At 42.2% G+C, this 24,248-nt stretch overlaps 1 protein-coding gene across 1 annotated transcript; it reads right to left on the bottom strand.

The window, feature by feature from the left end:
* Nucleotides 1-847: 847 nt before the first annotated feature.
* LOC104488416 (SWI/SNF-related matrix-associated actin-dependent regulator of chromatin subfamily A-like protein 1) lies at nt 848-17,097 on the bottom strand (the record flags this gene model as incomplete). The annotated part of the gene is made up of 10 exons (XM_010145938.1): nt 848-1,025; nt 3,731-3,850; nt 3,960-4,162; nt 4,485-4,581; nt 6,054-6,154; nt 6,661-6,843; nt 7,964-8,066; nt 10,327-10,397; nt 11,186-11,404; nt 16,905-17,097. Coding segments are annotated over 10 exons (1,468 nt in total), but the record flags the coding sequence as incomplete, so codon positions are not given.
* Nucleotides 17,098-24,248: the final 7,151 nt, after the last annotated feature.

Here is a 24,248-nt window from a genome sequence, read left to right as displayed (position 1 = left end):
CAGAGCTGGCTGTGGCTCATCCCCTCCCACCAGGAGGGAGCCGGGTCTGCCCAGCCCAGCTGGAGACCATTCCCAGGCACTTTCTGGAGGTGCTTCTCCTCCCGTGACAGCCCCATACCCAGCTGCCTCGACCCATCACAGCCCTCCTCTTAATTTGCAGTCTATCTAATTAATAAATAATTATTGACTAGAGCATACCCTGGCACTGTGTTACAGCCTTTCCCAGGCTGGGGTCTGTACTGTCAGAGATGCACAAGGACAGAGGCCACATCCCCTCTTGGCTCTTGCTTTGAGGGTTTGAACACTCACGTTTTAAATTCCCTCTATCATGTCAGGCTCTCTGGGCTCTGAACATCCCTGCATGCTCTCCTCCCACCTGAATGGGTCCTCCTGGGAGCTGGTGGGCCAGAGCCTTGTTCCAGATGAGGGCTCAGCAGGGCTTTAGGCAATGGTGTTTTTATCTCCCCTCTGTTGAGTCAAAATCTCATTTGATATTTCCTAGGAATATATTTGCCCTTTTCAGATCCTCATCATAATGATGACTCACAACATACATCTTTGATACCAACATATTAAAAGAAAAAAAGTTCCTTTAGCTGCTTTGTGACTATCTGGTTAAAAAAATGTAAAAAAAAAGTCAGCCATCATATCCAGGACAGAGGATCTACCGCTGTTCTTCAGTCTGTATCCACAGAGTTAAAGCTCACCATGTCAGTACAGCATGTGGTCATATCCTTCACCAACCTGTACTACAGACAGCTCTGCCAACAACCAAACCCACCCCCTCAGATCCCAGCACCGCCAAAATAAAATATATTTGAGTGACGGAGAAGACAGGTGAAATTAGTCAGGCCAGCCCAGCTCCAAAAGCCTTGCCTCGACAGTCCACCACCTTGAACTCTTCTGCCTGCCCCAGGCTGGTCAGCTTCCCGTGCTGAAGACATACTTCAAACTGCTCCATTTTACTGGTCAGGCATTTACCTGTGGTTCCCAGCTTGACATCCTTCCTGAAAACAAGCTTTGCTCTAGCGTGGGCAAGAGCACACATACAGGTGTGCAAGCAAGCACCCAGTCACAGCAAGATGCTCCAAGATCCAGCAAGGCCAGTCTTTCCCTTTACTGGGCTTTAGTTAATGACAAAAGGTTACAGCTGAGACTGTCTTCGATGGGGGCACTGCACAAGTCCACAAGAGCAGTGCGTGCCACTGAGCCTGCCCGTGGGTCTGACTGGCAACCTGCACACTACCTTGCACAAATTATCATCAGCAAGCCATGGCAAATCCTGTCTGAGCTTGCTGGCAGCTTCCCAGCCACCTCCTCCTCATGACAGACTAATGGTGTAATTGGGCTAAGGCCTGCACAGTCTTTCCAATCCCTTGACAGAACAACTAAAAGCACTTTCCTGCAAGATTCTTCTCCCCTTTTTCATCATAAAGTGAACCTCAAGTGTACTTAAAGAGCCTTTGTAACTCTGCAGCAAAGCAGATGAGATTTTATGGGTCCTAACAAAGGAAGAGTACATCTGGCATTCCTCTAACAGGGCTGGCATTTATCAATATATGGATAAGATAAACTGAGTTTATGAGAAGCAGAACTCTCCAAGGGTACTTGCAGCAGACTTAAGAAAAATACTGTTTAGAAGCAGCTGTAGCTTTACAAGAAGGAAGAGAATAACTCCTATAGATAGGACAACATGGGTATACAAGTAACATTTCACGTATTCAGTAGGCAGACAGCAACATTTCTCACCCCTTACTCAGAACAACCCTCTGCAAGTAGAAAGCTCGTGTTCTACAAAGAGATTAAATACTCTGTGTTCAAGAAGAAAGACATTTAAAAGATGTCCAAAAGTGCGTATTTATCTCCTGGTCAGCTGTTGAAGCAAGAGGAATGTTGTTTAGCTCTCAGTCTCACATCCACAGATAGAGCATTTCCTCCAGCTGGCCAGTCACACAGTCCTACTCCACTTGCACACAGACCAAAGCACCTTCTGCAGGCTGAATGAAAAGCAGGTCTCCACCCAGCACAACTGCACTGACAGCCTGGAGGGCATTTCCATGACAACACTTGTGGAAAATGGCATAACTGAACCCTTCGATGCAAGAAAAAATATCCCAGTTATTATCAGGTTGATCTTGTAGTATAAACTTCCTCCTCAAGCATGGAAGAGAGGTCTTTTTGTTAGTGTCTGGTATCTGCACGCAGCCAAGCATGCCACCTGCACAACATGTCAGCTCCTGGCCTCCAGAAGTTATATGTAAGGCTTGCTTTCCCCCCCATCCTTCTCTGCAGATCATGGCTGTAAAACATAGCTAACTGATACTTCTGCGAAACTGTATCTTCTCCTGTACTCAGGCTGATGTTAAGCAAATATGACCAATCTCCAAGTATCTTCTAGTACTGAGACCAGCAGTGTGAAAGACATTAACTTGGGATCACGCTACACAGCACTGTCAATAATACACACACACACAAAAAAAAAAAAGATGACCATGCAAAGATGCCTGAAAAGACCAGTTGTGATAAACAGAGCCATCTGCCTTTATATCAAGTCCACATCAAAACTGGCCTCTGGAGTTTTTGCAGAGACATCACCACTGTGAAGTGGAATCAGGCCATGCCCAAGGGACAGCGACTGTGTCATGAGCTCCTGAAAGGAACCAAAACATGGGTTTCCTCAGGCAGCACCCAGGCTGGGAGTTCAGGTCTTCCAAGTTCACAGGGCTGAGAGCATGGCAGAGGCTATCACAAATTGAAAACAGGCATTTTAATTACTGCTTCAAGCAACAGTGCTGCTTTTGCCCTTCTCAGTGTAACCTGCTCAGAGCTGTGATGGAAGCAAATAACAGGTCCTAAGGCACCAGCTTAAGTGTCTCATGGAAGTAGCTATTGATTCATCTATAAGCAAAGTATCATGGAAGTTTCCCTTTTGAAAGTTGATACACTCTAAATATTCAAAAACTTCGTTATTCTTTTCACTGCATCACATATTTCTCAAGCTTAAGGTCCAAATGGGAGATGAATTTCCAAAACAGAAAGTACCAAAAGCTTGAGAACCACAACTTAAAGCAACTTTATTTAAACAACTCAGTCCAGAATTGATTTCTTACAAAACAAGAGCAATCTGTGGGAATCAATCTTGAGTCCTGAAGAAAACCCCCACACCCCCCTCCTGAGCAGCCAGCCTTAACTGCTGGCAGCCAGCACAAGCTTCACCCTCCACTGGCACAAGAAACACATGCCATGGAGCAGGTCCTAAGATTTTGCAGATGAGGCCAGACCAGTGTGCTCAGGCAGACGTGCCTAACAGGCAGATGCCACCTCCTGGCAGCCAGCTATACTACTTAGCTATATATATATACTTAGCTATACTACTTAGTTCCAAGGTACTGACTGATCTGCACAGACAAAAATCTGGAGGTCTCCCCCTTCTCCCCCACCTCCACAAAATGTTAAGGTCTGTCTGGATCTTCACTCCTCACTGCCAAACCAAGTACCTGACATACAGTTCACGAGTGACCCAAGTAAGGGCCAAATTCTGCCAGTGAACTGACTCCTATGAATACAGACCACAGTTCTTGGAGATGGAAGACTGATTGTTAGAAGCACTCTGCAGCTGCTGAGAAGTTATTTTTCTCAACAGTTCTGCCTTATGGACAGACAACCATTATAGGCTTTTTAAACAAAACCACTGTGGAAGCTGACGTGCTGCCACAAAGCAGCACGCTACTTGCGCATGGCCATCCGGTCATCAGCACAACCAGGACTGCAAAACGTGCAGGCTACCAGGTGTGCACTGCTTATCTGCCCCACTGTCAGGCTGCCACCTCCTCCTTCCAGATGAAATGCTCTAGAGATACAAAAAACTTAAAAACTTGAATAATACTCGATTGCTTTTGTTTTCTTTTTTTAATTAAAAAAAAAATCTTAGCCACCGTCTCTTTTGTTGTCACCATTACACTTTAAAAAACTCCTCGATACGCCGCTTTTTGGGAGGACTCACTGAACAGGTCTCTCCTTTTGTATCTTGCAAGGCATTGTCAGAGTCAAACTCGCAGCAATCATCAGCTGCCTCCAAAAGCAAAAGTTCATCCATGTCGTCTCCGCTCTCAGAGAAGGTCCTCTGGAAAAGGTCATAAATGGTCTTCTGCTTTGGATCTGGCTGAGAAATTAGAACAGACAGGATCTGCTTATACTTTGACATATGAAAACCAACTGAGCAACAATCAAGAGGGCACTGAGAAAGTGCACATGTGTGCATATATCATATATATGTATGATATGTATCTATCATATGCTATAGAAGCTATTATGTCTCCTTGCATGCAGCGGGTGTGGGAACTCTGTGGAGAATCTTGTCTGTGGCATTAAAGGCAGAACAGGGTCAGGTCAGCCTGCTGCCAGTCACCTGCCAGTCCAGATGTACCCAAGCCAAAGGCCATTCAGCCTCTCAGGACCATCAATAATTCTTTCCAGTCAATTACCTTAGGGTGGTAATTAGTGGATTCAGCTGTTTTGGAGAAATTGGTTTCTGAAAGACCAGCTTCCCCCAGCACTTTGATTTTCTCTTGAATCATTGGCCTAGAAGAGATAAACACACATTACTGAAAGGAAGAAAGTATCATGGAAGGACACTGTGTCATTTACTGTGTGTAGATGAAAAAAGATACAACAGGGGCATAGAGGTGGCTTTTTACCGAAGCTTATTAGTTCCTAAACCTGTCCTGCTCTTGTTTATGATGACTGTATGCTGTCTTGGGATATCAATCAATCCAATTTAAATAAGTAATGATTTCAGGCTATAAATATTTGGAGAACACATATCCAATAGAGAAACTAGCTGACTGAGGCAACACCAATGATATGGAGTCAGAAGAAGATGCAGCTAAAGGAGTGCAGCTAAAGTTCAGTCTCCAAGGTAAGCGATGGAAATCCCTACCAACAGACACATCAGCACTTCTAGGGTACCTCTACATCTATGGCAGGACAAAGAATCCATCACTGGCCCAAGAGGCCCAGAGGTCCCAACCGCACCTGCAGACTGGACACTTTGAAAGCAGCAAAGGCCACAGTACATTTAATGCAGTTACCAACTAGCCTTCTAGTCTTGTTCTTTTTCTCGCCTCTCAAAAGGTTGCCACTGTCCTCTGAAGAGCCATATTTCCTTCCCATTAAGCATTAATGACTGCATGGGCAGCATTTCACAAATAAAAGCAGAATTACTGTCATTAACTTTCCATGAAACGTGGGTAATGAATCAGTTTCCAGATCCCTGCATTGTAGGGTTATAATTATTTGCCATCATGATATTCTGGGAACTGCACAAGTTCACTTAGTTCATTCGCTCCTTTAAGCAAGGTAATAAAGATATAATTTTGGAGTTTAAATGAACCAGCTGGTGGATAATTTCTTTCCATCATTTGCAGGTCAGTTCCCTTGCAGCACTAAGGATTCCTCAGACCCTCCCCTTCCCCAGGATGTCAGATTCCCCAGCCCGAAGGACCAGTGTCCACTGATAGCTCTCACTGCAGCCAAAAGGGCTCAGAACACAACTCTCCAGATGTGGGTCAGTAGCACTTCTTTAATCTGCTCTCTGAAGAGCAAGAAGAAAGCAACAGCACAGTCCTCCACAGCAACCTATCCAAGAACTCAGCACCAGATCGCTCCTCATGTGTCTCCAGTATCTGTAGACTTTGCTTAAAAGGACTCAGTACTTTACAGAGCCCTAGCCCATGAATGTTCTGGGCTGTATCTAAGACAATGCCTTCTCCTTATACAGAGGCTGTGAAGGTTTTAGATACATCAACAATCCCAGAACTTCTCTCAACAGTCTTTTGTCACATAGCTACTTCTATTCCTCCTGCTTGTCATCCGCTTAAGTTATGCCCTCTGTGGCCAGGCCATGTCAGCAGCTCACAACAGCCCTGACTGGCAGTTACTGCTCCTCCCCACATAGGCTGTGGGAATCAGCACTAACATTAAGCACCTTCCATCCCATATGATAAACAGCAAAAACAGGTAGCAGGAGAAACAGTGTCTCTCTCACTTCCTACCATAAGTAGTCATCTGCTGTGCCTTGAGCCACCAGGTAGTGAATATTAACGGAGCTGGTCTGTCCAATTCGATGTGCCCGATCTTCTGCTTGGATCAAAATCTTTACGTAAAAACATAACATAGAAAATAAAGTGAAAACTTCAACATCTCAGACAGCGTAAGCACTAGAGAATAGGGAGATGTCATTTCCTGTGCTTAACAACTAACTCTCATCTGGATCCTTTTAACACCTCTATCCTCAAACACAGACTAAGCCAAGAAATAAACTGGTGCACCAGGTTCCCAAAAAGCTCTGCGTATTTTTCAGACGTAGAGGATCAGCACTGAGGATGGATCCTTTCAGGTCTTGGCTGGGCAAGTGGTTGAGAGCTCTGTCAAATTAAGAAACAGGAGCATGTTTCCCTTTCACCCATCTTCTCCAGCCAGCAAGCTGTGTAACCAGCCTCACGGGTTCAGGCCTAGGCACCTGGGGGTGCACAGACAGGTAGCCATCAGAGAAAGAAAGAGAAAACTCTAGAAAAGTGCTCTCTCTGATACATCTCCTCTGAAGTGCCAATCTCTGCTCTCCAGGGAGCACCCAACCCCTGTCCCCTCCAGGATGCGTACCCCTGGGTTCCAGAAGAGCTCTGCAAACACCACCAGGTCTGCAGCAGACAATGTCAGGCCCATGTTTGCAGCAGTGAGGGACAGGACAGCCACAACCTGCTTCTCTGAGAACTGGAACTTCTGGCACAGGGACTGCCGCTCAGCCGAAGGTGTGGAGCCATCAATGCGAATGTATTCAACATGCTGCGAAAAGGCAGAAGAAACTTCTTAGAGGCCTTGTGTCCATTTTTCCTGTACCTTCCTTCCATATTTTAGTGGGTTCTGCTTCCCTTCCCCATGGCAGAATCAGGGAAGTAAAAAGACAACAGCTGTGTTTAAGACCTTTCCTCATCTTTAAGGCAGAGGTAATGTAGCTCAGCATATAATGTACCTCCCCTCTGTTCACAAAGCACTCTCATGTCCATTGCACTCCCACCAGTCCTCAGCAACTAGAGGGACAGCAACGAGCCGGCAACTCAAGTACAGTGGAAAGGCAACTGGCTTAATATGAAGCTGATTTTACAGTTGCCTGTGTGCTGATTTTACAGCTGCTACAACCTCCCCAGCCTCTGTAAGTCTTCCCCTGTTTGCAATGGGAGGAGATAGGATCCTACACATCTCAGTTGCTCTGCGGTAAGCTCAGAAGAGGCATGACAAACCTGGTGATGCAGAGCCACACTCTTCAGTGTCCAAACTCCTTGCTCTACTGGAGGAGGCTGCCACAGAGGGAGTGAGGTTACCACTGTCACTGTGGTTTATTGTTTCAAATATTAACTTAACCCATCCTTCACCCTGCCCTAGCATGACCCAGAACCCTTCAGGGACATCCACAGAAGTCTCACATGAATAATTAGCCAAACACTTTTGAAGTCAGAGAGATGACTGGCAGGTATTTCAAGCCTCCATAGAGTATCACAGTCAAAAAAAAGAAAAAAAAAAGTACATCACAGAGATGAAAGAAGGCAGCCGTAACTGGACCTAAGTCGTTACATTCTCCATCTCTGAGGAAAGCCTGCAGGACAAAGGGGAGATGGCCACACAGGGTAACACTCCAAGAATTCACAAGCTCCAGGGCAGATAATGGAGATTAATAAACATTTATTCCAACAGCAGATATTCAGCTAGTACTAGGTGCACCCTGTTAGGCATTCATCTGACAGCTCAGCTCCTGCTGTGAAGGACACGTTCAGAAGCACAGCAAGTAGAAGTTATCTCTGCCACTAACTTTCATAAAGCATCTGACCAGCCAGAACTCTGGGGAGATCTTAAACAGCTTTGAACCTGGAATAGTGATAAAGTTAAGACGACTCAGTCAACTACTTACTTTCTTCTCCAGCTCTGCAGCTATTGCATCCAGCACTATCTTGTGATGAGCAAACACCAGGAATTTACGATTCCCACTTTCCAGTAACTCCAGGATATATTCTCTACATGAAAGAGGAAAAAAAAACCCCAAATTCCATAGAATTATGTGCTGCAAGAACACAGGCTTTGCTCACAAAAAATTTTAAAGATACTACTCTTGTATACACAGAAACTAGGAAATAGGCTAGCATTAAAAAGTTGCAGTAAAATGCAAGTAACAAGTCAAGACTCCCACAGATTGAAAAGAAGACATTGCAGGAAAATCCACTCATTTTTCTTCACTGCAGCTGGACAGCTGCTTACATTTATACTTGGGTATCACACACAGGGAATCAATTTATTACACCCTACGTGAAACACAACACCCCAGACCAATCAACTGGAAATCACCTATTCTGATTTGACAATCTCATCCACCCGTCTGTATTTCTAACTCTTGCGCAATCACAATACACTAAGATCATCTGTATACAATTATCCTCCCTATGTTTACTTAGGATTATTTTTAGTTTAGAAGAAAAGATCTCTAAAAGCATGGATCACGGTATCCTAAAAGTAGCTTTTCCTGCAAGGGTTCCCACTGATGATTTACTTCAGCCTAACGATCTCGATACATCAGCTATTTCTAGGAATTATGCATATCCACAATGGCTAACAACCAATGAAAGGTAACAAGATTCCTTTCAAACTTAGTTCAGCAGTGTTAATTAAATGAAAACATCTGGCTTTTGTCATGGACTAGTAACAGAGATACAGAACCCATTTCTATGTAGTAACCCATGTTACAATCAGGTCAACTGGAGCCTGAAAAACACCTGTAAGCCTAAAATTTGTGACTAAGTATAGCAACAGCCATCAGAACAGATGACACAAATGTCATCTTTTCTTTGGAATAGCACAGTTGTTGCTAAAATCAGGAATACCAAGTTCTTTGCTAAACACAACACTGCTTAGGTGAGCTGCAGCCATCAGAACAGACCAAGCAGGATTTCCAGAGCTGTAGTAAGATGTATCAGTGCTTTGCAGAGAGCTCACCAGGTTTGTGACATTCAGATCCCAATTACGTGACATTATTATTTAACAAAGAAATCTGGGAGAGAAGTGGGATTGCTGGATTTTAAAACAGATAAAGCAAACATTCAGTGTAGCAAGCAGATGCCAACATGTTACAACCATTTTGTATTTCACTCCCATATTCCATTTAACAAATGGCTAATCATTACAATAGAATCAATAGGAGACACTGTCACCAAGAGTTAACACATGGGGGATGCTGATGATTGTAGGACAGCACCATTAGCTAGATGGTCCTGTACTTTATCAGCTCATCATAAGTGGTATTTTAAATGCTACTAAACCCCAGGAAAAAAATGGACTAATTCCTACCACAGAGTCAAGTAAACAGCACTTTGTGGTTTTATATTCTGTTCACACTTGCAGCTGAAATAAAATGGAAGAAAGTCTTCGAACTGTTCACTAACATAAAAGGAAGAAACTTTTCCACAGAAATGAGCACTGGGACTCTGACGTGCAGTTCTGTGCCAAACAGGCAAATGCTGCAGCAAGGTCTGAGACTGTGAAATCACAGTGCACATCAGCTGGTCCTTATATTCAGAGGACTGTGGAAAAGTAAACTGTTTTCATGTTATTAGCATACTACTAATTAAAAAGTCATGCTATATGACCTAAAGCTACTGCTGTGCAGTCCCAGCAGAAAGGCTAAGGATGAGGGTGGCACAGAAAAAAAAAAAAAATCACAGAAGGAAATTATTCCTAGGGAAAATAGAGTTAAAAGCACACCTATAATAGAGAACTTTTGCCACTGAGGTCCCAAGTGAGTGCTGTGGAAGACCCAAGAACTTCAGTAGAGGCTATGACATCCTTAGAGCACACTACACCTAAAGCTCAGTCCATCTCATAAGCTTTTTGGCTCTGGATTCTTGCTGCAGCCAGACTGCAGCGTTTGTTTTCTCAAATTCTGTTGATACTTTTAGTTTCATTACTCCCCCCAGCCCCCCACCTCCTTAAATGAAAATAGGGTCTGGACCAGGGAACCTGATCCAAGTCCCAAACATCAAGTAATTTTAGATTATTTAAATGACAGTTTAGATCCATATCTGGAATGAAATCAGAAGACTTATTCAGCCTAGGAACTCTGAGAGGAAAATGTTTAGTGCATTGTAATTAAAATCAATTTTTTCTAAGCTGGCTGAAGGCTATGCTTCATGTCCCTGCGGTGTTATCTCTAAGACACTATTTTCCTGTTTGCAGTGGAAAAACACATTTTACTAGGCAAGAATGAAGCAATGACACGCAGCTTACACGACTGAGCGGATTTTAGCTTCTGCCGTTTTGTTGTAGAAGAGGAGAAGAGCTTCCTTCTCCTGTTGTTTCTGCAGAGAGAAAGATAAATAAATATGAGTCTCAGAAACGCCTTTTCTCCTCCTTGCTCACACATCTGGGATGTCTGCTGTTGCCAATAACCACTTTGCTAGGAAAAGAATTAGCCTAAAAACACACAAAAGTTGACTGGAGGGGGAAGTCTCCTACTTGCCACTGGGTATGGCAGATAATCCCACACTCTTATTTCTGAAATCTCCCTTCCTACCTCCTATTCAACTCCTACAAGCTGGATGACAAGCATATCACAAACATAGTTTTAGTTGAGAAAGCATTTACTAACTCAAATGGCAAGGAAAAACTAAGTTTTTACAAAACTGTATTAGCAACCTAGAGGCCTAGAACATGCATCTGCCATTCCTATAAGAAAAACAAAAAAAAGCAAAAATACACTCTTCACATTTTTGGCTGCTGCTGTGTTCACAACTCAGCTCCAACAATGCTGTGTTTGTAGGGTGAATGGGATTACAAGGCAAGACAGAGAGTAAGTACAGAGGGAGAAGGTTCAAAAGACAATGAGAAAGGACTAACGAGAGGAAAAACAAGAGGAAATAGTATTTCACCTAAAGCGACAAAGTAGACCACTTAAAAGGGAAAAAAACTGAGCTGTTTTGATTGTGTTGTACGTTCATTTAAAACTGTGCCTTCAACAGCCTTCCACTGCAACTTCACACCAGGTGCAGCTCTGACCTTCCTTGGAACTCTGGGTACTGTTTTTCTACTGATGCTTTTAAATACCTGAAATACCAATGGCTCGTCATGAAAATAGTTTCTGACTTACACTTTTATATCCTTTGGCCATCATCTTTGCTTCAGCTGCCAAGACAGCTTTGGTCTTTGCACTAATGCCTTCAGGAGCCACCACAACCATTTTCCGTTGCTTTGCTGGAAGCTGGGAAAGCACATCTGATTTCAGACGTCGGATCATGATGGACTCTTCCAGCAAGATTTTTAGTTCAGTTAAGTTGGATGATCCAGAGTAGTCCCAACCCCACGGCATCTGGAAAAGACCAAAGCAGTCATCACTGTCAAATTTACATAAGACTGGTCTGCAGAGAGTAGAATAAACTTCCAGGTAAACTGGACAAGGCAAGAGCTTAATGGTCAGGAGGAAGAGATATTTGACAAAAATAGCAGAAAGATTTAAGTATACAAACTAATCCACCCGACATGAGAAGGTTACTCGTAAACTTCCCTTTTTCCTGTCCACAAGTGCTCAGGGAGGTGCAGGAAGAGGACTATGCACAGAGGTAGGGATCCCTACCTCAGCACTGTGCCCTGGTATCCATGCTCATGCAGCAAGGTGTTCTTGCTCTCTACTTGCAGCTTTGGGCTGGCCAAGAGAACTCACTGCAGTTCTGTACATACACATTTTCCTCAGCCTTAAGCAGAACGAGACACAAAAATCTTCACTAACAGCATGAGGACAAACATCCTTAAGCCAAAAGACTTCACAGAGATGTTACACTTGTCTGAGATGCCTAGTAAGTGCTAGGGCAAAATTGCCTGCTTTCCACCGTGACCTGCCTCTTGATCCGCTTCCTGACATACTCTGTTTCTGCCACTACCACGTTTGGCTCAGACTCAACTAATCCATAAATAAATTGTAGCCTAAAATACACCACTGCAAGCATTGTCTCTTCAAAGGATCATCACTTTAAAGCTCCTCTGAACAAACCCTTCATTTATTCCTTGAAGCACTTGCCTCTGCATCTGCCCTATCCTCCAAGATCCTGTGTGCAGAAAATACGTATCTGTTCAATTAACCTCAGCTCATCACTTCTACTAGTATCCCCACAGCCTATCATTTGTTATCCAGGAAAAAACCACCAAGCTAACAAACAGTGGCATCAAAATTGGTACATTCCCAAAATAAACATCTTTAAACGACCTCCTTTTGGAGAGACCAGGAAGGCTTTTATGCTGAAGTAAACAAGAAAGAGATACCTTTCTGCTGAAGTACAAATATGAAATAAAGCTACAGTAATACTGAAAACTGAGGCAGGGAAACCTTCCTCACAGCTCTAATTCCAAGTCTTACTGGCAGTTTCACCCCCCCCAAAAAAGCCAAAAATACAACCTCTGGTCATGGAACAACAACCCAAAATAACCCCCTAGATACATACACATACACCCTCCTGAAATGCATAAAATGGAGGTGTGAGGAGCCTCAGCTCCAATCCCTTTGATCTGCTGCTTCGTTCTCATTGCATCACATTAATTACTAAAATAGATTCAGCCTTAAAAATCTATATACCTTTTATTTGTCTTTCTGAAGAGAAACCTCTGCAACATAGAAATGAAAGTAAAACAGGAAAAAGCTCTGAAGTATTCACTGCACCCTCCATCCTCCTGGAGAGTAATTTATTGTCTCCTATATACCAGCCATGAGGTTAGTCACATTACTGACTGTATTAAGGGATGGAACAGGGATGAGAAGATGTAATGAGACAGAAAGAGAAGGAATCAAACAGCATACAGGTGATTAAGACTTCTGATATCTGGAAGTGAACCTTCCATACTTCAGGTTGAGACTGAACAGGACAACCTGCAATTCTATTGCCATGTGAACCATTAACTGACTTCAGGATTCTGGCACTTACAGACACTATTAAAACTCATTTGACTTAATCTATTGCTACATAATTATGGTACTGCCTGATTACCTATAGTTGGTTCATTAAAGAAGGAAAAAATTCAAACCCAAGACAAAGTCAGTCTGGATCCTGCAGAGTTAAAGCTTTGGCTCTGACAACAGGACAGTGGTATACAGCTAGAGGGAATAAGCCCATCTGGGTCTAACCCAAGCCCTCAAAAAGCTAACATGGGTATTCCTGCTCTGCTTCCCTGAAACCAGGAGTGCAGTGTAGATAGATCCCTCAGGTCCATGAAAAGCTGGCTCAAATCCAGCTGGGTTTATTAGCTTTAGGCATGCAGCATGAAAGCTGACAGTGCTGAGCCCCAGTTTTTGTGCCCCCTTTTTGCATTTCTTCAGGCTCTGTGGACCCAGCAGAGCAGATGTCCAGAACCAAGAAGGACTCACCTGGTGTTGCCCCCAGCCTTGTAAGCCCTCCGCCCACACTGCTCAGCGCGCTGGTAGCTAAGTAGCAGGGATCAACACTGACTAGGCTGCTGAGCCAGACCTGCTACAGGGCCTGGACGCTCTCCTCAGGCTACCTCATTCTGCTCATGCAGCCCATGTTTTTCTACTTTCCACAACAAGCAAATAATAGGTATGTTTTGTGTCCAGTAGCACAATTCATTCCAGAAGAGTAACATCATCACAACTGGAAGAACAAGGCACAGAGACAATGTACTATCTGCTGTGATATTAAAAAGCATGTACAGGCAGCATCCTACAGTATGTTCAGATTGTGATATTTCTTTATCGTGACTGTTGCTGGAACAATTTGCAAACAAGGAAACATGCTAGTTCTGTGTTCACCTAGCTAGTGATAAAAAAAATTATTATTTTTGGAATTATTAAAATATAGTTTAGTATACCCTATTGTGGAAAAGAAGAGAGAAAAAAAGAGGAACATACATTTTGCCAAAATACACATCTGGTTTTGATCCATAACACTCCACAACAAATGCTTCCAACTGTGATTTTCTTACCAAAGTGTTGCAGCATCTTACATGAGTCAGTAAACTTATTACAGAGTTAGTAGAAGCTGCCAAAAACTCTTACAAATTCAGAACGTGTGCTCAGATAGAAATTATTTAATATTTGCCAACATCGCCCAGTTTGAAAAATGAATTCACAGCAGGTATTTTGGGAAACAGACTTGAGATATTTTGTAAATAAGCAGGTGACATTTCACTTGCTGCATTTTTAAGAATACAGATGCTAGGAGGTTGAATTACTAAATGATAAACTTTTATTTTAATCTTTTCATATCACATCTGCAGATATTTGCAGTTTTCTGTCATAAAAATCTATTATCTTCAAACAGAATCTAGTCAGGTTTTAGTTTTAAACTGAATGGTTCAGGTTTGTCAGTTTTTCTTTATTCTTACAATGCAATCAGATTTATTATTAATACCAAAACATTTTTACATAGCACCTTTCATCCTGACAGATCTCCAAAAGCCTCGCAGAACCTCTCTGGTTCTGTGCAATTCCATCTTTACTCATAATGCTGCCACTTTCAGGACAAAAGGAAGAACCTACTTAAGTAATGACAGCAAAAGTACCACAACAGTTCTTCAGAGAGGATGAAACTCCTAACACAATCTCAGCTTACACCTGCAAAAAGGAACATGAGGGACATGCCACAGTCATAAGGGAATGGCTACAATCATCAAGCCACCTTTTAATTTACTCATTGCTAAGTGGGTCTATGGTAACCCATTGTTCAGCATTCCCATTTTCCCCTCTAATACTATCCACACATCTTATTTCCAGCAGCCCCACTTCTCTAAATAACCAAATTCTTCTCTATCATTTACTGACATTGACTGTAGCAGAATGTCCCACCAGGCGAGTGCTGAGAAGATCAGTAACATTCAACTGTCTAGTACAGGCAGGTCAAACAGAGAAATAATTGTACTAGAAAGACTGCAGAGGTTTTGAAGGGAGACTGATACAGACAGTGACCTCCATGCTGCATTTCATTGTGGGTTGAAAACTCATTTACACAGAATTTACATGATCCAGGTTGTAATAGTATAACAATTTTATTTCTTTTATCCAATTCAACATCTTAAGCGAGGTCCATATACCTCACAATTGAAGCAACAGGTAGTCATACAGAACTTACCCTCAAAGGGTTAATGAAACTCCAAACCTATTTAGACTCAGACACTGCAATTCAACTCTCCTTTTTACCGCAGAAAATCAACAAGATTAAATTGCACCTCCTCATTTCCCTCCAGGAAACATTCTGGACACTACTCAGACAAGAATCTTTCAACAAAGATAATGAAGCTCAGCAGAAGACATGGCCTTCTGCCTCCATATGATTTCTGCGGTGGATGGAGAAACAGTAAGTCTATCCTCTACCAAGAAAGTAGTGCTTTGCTAACACATATGCTGCACCTTCCAGAACTCAAGCTCTGTATCTGTGATTCTGGTTGCTGACAGCCTTAATCAACAGCATCAGCACAGAAGTACCAAAGCCAATGAATTGCTCACCTAGCTTGTGCATTTGGACATACACAGAACACCTCTACACTAGCTATGGAAGTAAAAGCGGGCATTCAGATTTAGGAAAAAGCAGACTTGAGAACTTTATATGACTACAATATGAATGAATCATCTTGATATAAACTTGGCATATGTTAGCTCCCTAAAACAGAAAGCAAACACAAAAGCCCTACAAATAGCTATACCTATTTCTATGGCATATACTGATGTGCAGTTCTGTAAACATTTTTGAGCATTGAAATGGTCATTTGGTGTTTCCAACCACTCTGCTGAAAGTTACTGTCCAGTCTTGCAGAAAATGAGGCACAAGACGTGAAATGGATTACTTGAACAAAGCAAAGCAAACAAGTGCATGCACTACAGGTCCTCGCTCACAATGCCAAGGCACTTTGTGCCACATGCTAACTACTACATACTTGTCCTGGAGGAACTGGAGGTTAAGCCAGAATAGAGGATTCAGGGGAACTGGAATAGAGGATTCAAATCAGAATTCAGGGGAACTTTGGTTCCTCTTTTTGCATCTATGCAACCAGCACAGAAGATCCTAGAGCCTCCTTGTACAACAGGCAGCAGCAAGAGCTCTTCTCTGAGCTTGTGTTCCAACGCACACAGCAGCCTTAGAGATGGCAAATCCAAGCACAGCTGAGTTGCCCATACATTGAGAGCAAGACAGACACCTGCCATGATGGCTGCAAATGCTGGCTTCCTGCAAATCCAAGATATTGCAGTGATTGGACTCAATGACTCTCCTGGAACCACTGCTGAGCAGCTGGCACAGATAAGAGAAGTTAATTTATTTTCAAGATATGCTGAGACTCACATCCATTTCCTGAGTTAAAAGAGTGTGGAATACAAAGAAGGACCATAAGTCTTAATTTTTTACTTACCTGGAGGTGTAAAATCAAGAATTCTAAGCAACAGAGGCCTTGCTTTGCTCAACAGTCACTAAAGCAGACTAAAAATTGGTTTCCATTTTTTTTTTAAATCAATTAGTCCAAACCTGCAGCTGCTTAAAGGTCCCATAGATACTCTGCCCATTTAAAACACTCTGGGAGCAAGCTTTATTCGAATAGGTTCTTTTCCCCAGCTATGGCTATTTTTTTTTATTTAGCTTTTTACTTCCTTGGCTTTCAGGGCAGATTTTTGACAAGAAGCATTAGTGCATCCATGCGTCAGGCTCACCACCGCAGCACCTAGAGGTTCTCAGGTTTCAAAACGTTACTCTGCAGTAGAACTTTCACAAAAAAGATGTAAGACAAAAGGAAGGAAAGAAAAGGCCTCCACATTTTGAAAAAAAAAAAAAAAAAGCTATTTGCAGAGTTGCAGTCTGCCACTTCACCCACTGAAGTACCTTCCTGGCATCACAGTAGCGTAGCCCAAAGGAGTGGAACTGTGGGAAGAAGGATGGCTGGACAGCCGCGATCTGCGTGTAAAGCTCTGCAGGCCGCGACATGGCAGGGGTTCCCGAGAGCAGGATCACTCTCTTGGCAGCCTGGGAAAGCAAAACAGCATCATTACCATACAGCTTACAATACCATCGGAGCCTGCTAACAAGTCATCTCCAGTCCTGAAAAAAAAATCCCAGAGCCATTGTCCAATCACCCTCAATGGAAGAGTGCTTCACCTTCCACAGATACTCTCAGCCTTTGCTGCCTGAAGACATTCAGGGACAGTGCTTAAAACTTACAGAAAGCAGGACAGACCATACTGTTTCTTATCATCCAGATGCCCTAAGAGAAGGGGACATCAATTTTTACGACAGTACTTTGAATTGGCATTTACCCACTGGACACGTTAATATTTTATGCCCAGCTCAACATTTCATTTGTCATCAGATGTCACAGAAAAATGACACACCCTCTCAGGTACATCCTCACCTCCAAAATAAATTCTCTTGTAATAAACCTGCCACAGCAAGCCATAAACAGACTGTCTTCCTTACAAGAGCAGACGCAATCCAGAGAAGAATATTTTTTTCTTCTTGTTCATTTTTTTCTTTTTGAATTCTACTAGTAAGGAGAGAAAAATGAAGCTGCCTGAAACAGGACCAGAAGATGCCTATTTGACACCCATGGTGAATCTAGGCACAGCTGGCTCGATGCTAGAAGATGAGTTAATAAATCTGAATCACGTAAGATGATTGTAAAACATGTTGTAGGGGAGACAGGAAGGGGTAGGCAACCTGTACCTAAAGTAGGTCCTCCCAAAAAGTAGGGAGAAAAATTACACTACAGACGTAAAAGCCTCCAAGATTCATTTCTACCCTCGTACCTCCATTATTATCTAATTCTATTATTAGAGCTATGAATTTCTACTGCTGTAAATTCACATACAGTATTTAAATTACACATGCCTTGTAATTTCCTGCATGGTTTAATGCAGGTTCATTAAAATAACAAAGAGATTCTTGAGTGACACCTGTACCAACAGCTCATTCACATTTAAATGAAAAAGAAAATTAAATTCTCTTATCGTTTCACTATCTACCAGTCACCCAAATCTACACAGCTGATTCATCCACTTCCCAACCAAATTTGGTGGGAAAAGTTCACAGATCAGCTACCGGAAATTAATTTCAGGACTCTTTATCAGATATTTATATAAAGGTGGTAATCGTGGTGAGACTTGCCTTCTGCCTCCACCCCTATTAAACAGATCAGAAGGAAATGTGATCACCACCATATCAGACAAGTCCCATAAACATTTTAAGAAGCAAGTTATTTAACTAAGTAAGAGGAGAGGTCAAACCTTTGGACACGTCGGAAGGTGAGGGTTAGTTCACACGAGACAGAGGCGCCTATCCTACTCAAAAGAGGGAGAAGTCAGAGAATGAAAATATCAGATGCCACACGGAAACAAAGTGATGAAGCAGAAATTAGGTCATTTTTTAAAATTAAGGTAACGGTGGGGGCCAGCTGAGCAGAACTTAGACAATATCTGATGCCTTGCAGAAGCCTTTGAGAAGTAACCTGACACCACCCTGAGAAATCTGCTGAAATGCAAGACAATCCAGTCCCACAAGAAACCTCCAAATCAATCTTTTTGCTCCTGGACTAACAGAAGACCACTGCTAGGAAGAGGCAACACTGAGGTCATGTACTTAGAGACAGTTCACTTCAAATAACTCTTGCTTTAGCTTGGTCCAGAGAAGTTCACTCAAAACATTCTAGGGACATATTAAATGCAACATAAACCCAACTGTGTTGAAAGGTTTTATGCCATTCTCAAGGCTCCTTCTCTTTGGAGGGTGTTCCCCAGGAGCTACATGAGATGAGGCTGGAATGTTAATTCCCCATTAGTCAAAACAATTAGTCAGGCTCCTTCACCAATCTCTGAACAGGTATCAGAAGAGAGAATGATGAAGGTTACAGGTTATTTGAATTCTAAACTTGTCCAGCTGCTGCTTTGCTGTACACAACTTATTTCTGAATAGACAGGGCATCTCACCACTGCAGGCATTTACTGTGATACTTCTACTATAACTAACCATTTTGAAGAAATTGAAAAGAAAAAACTAGAAGAAAACCCCAAACAAAACAACACAAACCCAAAAGACACCAGCTCTGCAGAAGAACTTGAAGAAATTCCAGAAAATTGTGTGGGACATAGGTAGTATAACTCATTATCCCAAAGGTCCCTTTCAGTTTTAAAATTCATGACAGAAGGAGCCCAAGAAAGAAGCGAAATAAAAAAATCCTAGGAAGACAAGTTTCCAAGTGTTGAAGGTTTATTTAAATTCTGGATGAAAAGTGGCTTTGATTCACATTTCTTTTTCATTTTGAATAAATGCCAATACAGATTTGCTCCTGCAGAGAAGTTTCTGCTGATCACCACTTAATTCTTTTTTTCCTACTGAACCTTGCGTGATGTCAAGAGTGAGAGCTTACTTACTTTCTTCCGAGTTCTGTAAGAATAATACAGAACAGCAGCATGGAAAGTAAGATTGCAAGCACCCACAAGGACTTTCTAGCAAAACCAGACATGTAATCAATTGATACATATTTCTGCAGAGGAGAACTAACATTAGCTGCTCATTAGCATTTAGGCATGAAGTTCAATCTTCCCCAGGACTCCTCTCTCTCATGTGTCCTTGTGACTGTTCTTATAGCTGCTTTCTTGTGACACTGCTCCAGGGAATTCAGACAGTGACTTGACTAGTAGAGACCTAGCCTGCAGCCCTCACTCACTAAGTAACATAAGAGGGTTGTGGCTTTGTAGCGTTACACCTGCACACATAATACACCAGCAACAGTTAATTCCACAGCTGTGACAACATTTGCAAAAGTCATTTTTGTAAGCCAAAGAATAATTTATGAAATGGTAACTCCTGATGGCACTTACTTGAGAGGTCAAAACCCAGCACCCAACTGATCCGAAGCGGAGTAGGGGCGGTTATGCCACAAAGAAATAGTAGAACATGCAAAGAACCTCATTAACATACAATGACCGTCTCCGAGTTAAATTAATTTCACAGCATGAGCTCTGCCCTGTTCCAACAGACTGATAAACTTTTGCAAATAAGTGTGGCTGGTTCTGGCTATACAATTACTTGTGTCCCTTGTTTTTGCTTACTCTGTCATTTTGACCTGCTTAGCATAAGAATACATTATGCTGTGAAATAAAAAAAAAATATCTGAGAGCAGCCATAAAATAAGAGATAATCACCTGAAGAAATAGAAGATTTGATAAAAGGAAAGTGTTGCAGCTGATTTGGGGAGTCTTTTTCTGTACTTGGGTAAGATGAATAGGAATCTACATTTTGTAAGATGATCTGACATAGGTTATTCCAAAAAATAAATGTCTTTCCTTATTCTTAAGTGACATCTAGATAGAGAAAGTGTGTCAAATAGCACAATCAGCTACAACTAAAGCAAATTGCACTACCTCTATTTCGAGAGGGAATGAAAATTGGAAGGTAAGGGCAGACCTGAAGATGCAGCCATGAGGGCCCACAGCTTCTCTGATTTCAAGTTGAATTTCCTTCTCTGAGCAGGTGAAGAGTAAAGACTTACTTATCCAAACCATATGGATTTGTTCCCTCCTCAGCTTCTACCTTCAGCATTCACCTATTTCCCTCCATTATTTTCAAGCATCTCTTCATTAAAACAGGTACAAGGAATACTATATTCCAGCCACACAATCTATTTGGACTTTCATAATAGAAACAAAGACCCTGAACCCTGCAAACATCACAATGCACATCATGCCATTAACCTGAACAGCAGCTCAACAGGCACAATCACATTAGTAATATTACCCAAATGTTGTGGAATAAAGGTATTTTACACCACTGGAATCTTTGATTAGATACTACTTTTTATTTCTCAGTTTCTAACCCAGTTCTTCACTATAAACTTATTGTCATGCTTCCAAAAAACTCATCCAAGTTCCATCGGGACCTTTGCCAGTTTCCACTGCCTTGCAGTACTCCACAGAAACACAGAAGAACAAAGACCACGCAGCGCTCTGGCTGGTCAAAGGATGTAGAATCCTTTTCACTCTGGTCCCCAAAAGATCCCACCACAGATCAGTGAAAAACTTCTGTTTTGTTGTTTCTTCCTCATCTACACTCCTGAGGCTTTGCTGTTTTATGAATAGTGGTAGCATGTATACTCCCTCTCCTACGTTCATGTCTCTGGGCCAGTCTAATCTTGGAAGGGAAAAATAAAAAGCTTACAAAATATGTAACACCATGACACTTCATCCGAGAGAAGCAGATGCGGGGCAGAGGCAAAGAGAACAACCAGTATTGTTGGTACACCCAGGAGAACTTAGAACATGAGACTAAAGAAAATAGCACATTGACAAGTAGGTCCTATCACTGATTGTCACAGCTCTGGATAAGGGGCAAGCCAGCAACTCGGCTAAAGCCCAACAGCATGAGGCTATTCTCATTTTGATGTTGGTGGAACAAGACAAAAGGACCACTTTGAACACAGAAACTTCTAGCCCTCTTGAGTACCATGAGAGATGCTGAAGCTGGGGACAGATCTCATGCAACTGCTGGCACAGATTGGCCAGTGTAAAAGCTGGCTGAGCTTGAAAGCAGGATTTTGCCACACACCAAAACATCAAAAGACTGTTTTCTACTATGGCTTTCAATCCTCCCGCCTCCAGAATTTTGCAGGGACGCACACAGACTGTGTATAAACCCTGCCACCTGGTTCCACGTAGGCGGATGAAGCATTCTCCCCCATGTACAAGTCTGCACACCCACAAGCTTTTTGCACATCCACTGCAACCGTGAAGGGAGTAAGAAATCTGGCCTAAACATTTTGCTGCTGCTATTTCGGCTCACTATATCTTAACTGTATAATAAGTTCCTCTCAAAGTTCTGTCCAGTAACAACAAATTGGGCGCAACATATCTATTTACTATATATAAACTAATGACCTGGGGCTAGCTACCAGGTAGTGAGCATGGCCCGTGCACACATCCAGCCATTATAAAGGGACACTAAAGAGTCTTTCTGGTCACACTTTCCACTGTCCCAAGCAAAACCCTCCTAAATCTCTGTCAGGATAGCAGCTAATTATGTCACAAAGATACTGAATACTACACACAGAGAATACTGCATGCTCACACAGTTTGGGCTTGGGGTTACTTTTTTTTGCAGTATTTAAAAATGTCTGGAAGTTTCCAACTGAAAAACTTAGGCCACATGTCTAATACATGGTTCTGCCTAACAATTCCATACCACACTTGCCCTGCGAAATATGCAGGAGAGCAGAAGGTGAATAGCACTGAGTCACTAAAAATACCACTTCCTTTTGAAAACCAGTCAATGTCAGATATTAAAATTAAAAAGTGGCTTTAAATGCTGTAACCATGGGTTAAATATTTCACAGGTGGAGATTCCGCTTGGCCATCTAATAAGGCAGATTCAAAACTAATATCCAAGGTAAATCACCTTTACTACAAATGTATTGATTTAATCTGATTATTGTGCAGTTCTGTCCAAATGCTCGCAACAATTTTTGTACTTTACTTATTATTCAAATGGAGAAGTCGCAGGAGCAGATTCTATCAAGATAAAAAGAATCCATTAAGTACAGATGGAAGTTTCAGATTCAGAAACAATTTAACTTAGATCCGGTGTCATTATGGACTCATAAATCCTTGTAGCATGTAAAGACCAAGGATCACATTTCTTAAGTGGGGTTTTTTTTTTCCCCTTTTCTGTTCCCAAAAGTCAGTGCAAGGCTAAGCTTTCATGCTTTAGAACCTCATGGGAAATATAAGCAACTGTGGCAATTTCAGGAAGTTTAAAGCAGTATAATGCCAACAACAGTTAGCAGTGGCAACACTTAGAAGATAGACAAGGCACGAGCTGGCTGCAGGGGCTCTGGTTACAGCACTGGCATGGCTTCACACTGTGGCCTTAAGGTAGGTGCCAGAAGCAGTTACTGATCAAGGGCTTGCCTAGGGATACACCTTTTTTTGGTCTAAGAGTCCCAGTACTGCTCTAATCCTTTTAACATCAAGAAAGCAAGAGCAAGAATATTACCCTCCGCAGTACGTTTATCAAGGCCTCTTCTTCAATAATCTCAAAGTATCATGTAAAATACTGAAAATACTCCCATTTTTACCCCACTGCCTATTTAAAGATGACACAGTACGGTTGTCCAATCATGTTTCCATGATAAAAACCTCCTATTTTAGCAGTTCTTTCAAATATGAAAGCACTGCTGTGATATGCTGTGCCAGTTGTGAACACAGCATCACCCACTGGGACTTGAAGACAAACCTGCCAAAGGGGCTAGTTTTAGAGCAAAATGCCTGCACTGGAAAGCAAGGAGGGCAGAAGAGCGGCTATTATAGCAAATACTCGCTTCAGAAGTTACGGTCAGCAGGCAGGAGACTAAAATTGACCTGCACATCCAACATGAAACATCTGGTACTGCATGCAGGTGAGATAGTGCATGATAGGAACATGAAACTTCATGTTTTCAAAAGACAAATTCTGTTTCAGAAGCACCAGTTCTCAATTCTTTAAGACCAATGATATGACAACATAACACTGTCAGTTCCAGTAAGAGTGTACAGGCAGTTAACCTCCACTTAACAGCTACCATCTTTCACTTTCATATCTTGTAGCCCACAAATAATTTTGACAAGCTGATCCTTACAAACCTACAAGTAGAAAAGGACAGACTGCTTCTTGAGGTAAATTTGTTATTTTCCATTATTTTGATGTACCCTAACAATTGTACTTCAAACTGCTTGTAAAATCGGACCTCCTATCTCATTTTCAAACATTGTAAGAGTGAAGCGATTTGAAAGCCAAGGGAAGAGTACAAGAGTACGGCCTTTAAAGAGAACAATGAAGTTATTCAAGGACAACCACCTTCAGCTTGCCATTAAGAATCTTGCATATAAAAGTTGGCTGGTATAAAGCCATCAGAGATCGAATCTTTTCTTTATACACACTTGCTGATTGCTGAAGAGGAACTGCATTTACCGTGTTCTAATGTACAGACCCTGCAATGTCTAGAAACTACTTTCATCTGCTAGATGCTACCAGGGAGGGTTTAATTCTTTGATCCCAGGTCAACAGGCACACATTAAAGTTTACATTTCTTCTGTTACTGCATAACTGAATATTGCTTCCCTTCTGTGGGCCACCTGTCTTGCTAACCTCTACCATTTCCTATTAGTTCTGTACATTTAATCAGGAGTGCTCCTGAACCACCCC

Source organism: Buceros rhinoceros, unplaced genomic scaffold (genome assembly GCF_000710305.1).
Source record: "Buceros rhinoceros silvestris isolate BGI_N320 unplaced genomic scaffold, ASM71030v1 scaffold36230, whole genome shotgun sequence".
NCBI lineage: Eukaryota > Metazoa > Chordata > Aves > Bucerotiformes > Bucerotidae > Buceros > Buceros rhinoceros.
This window is presented reverse-complemented; position numbering and strand designations above follow the sequence as displayed.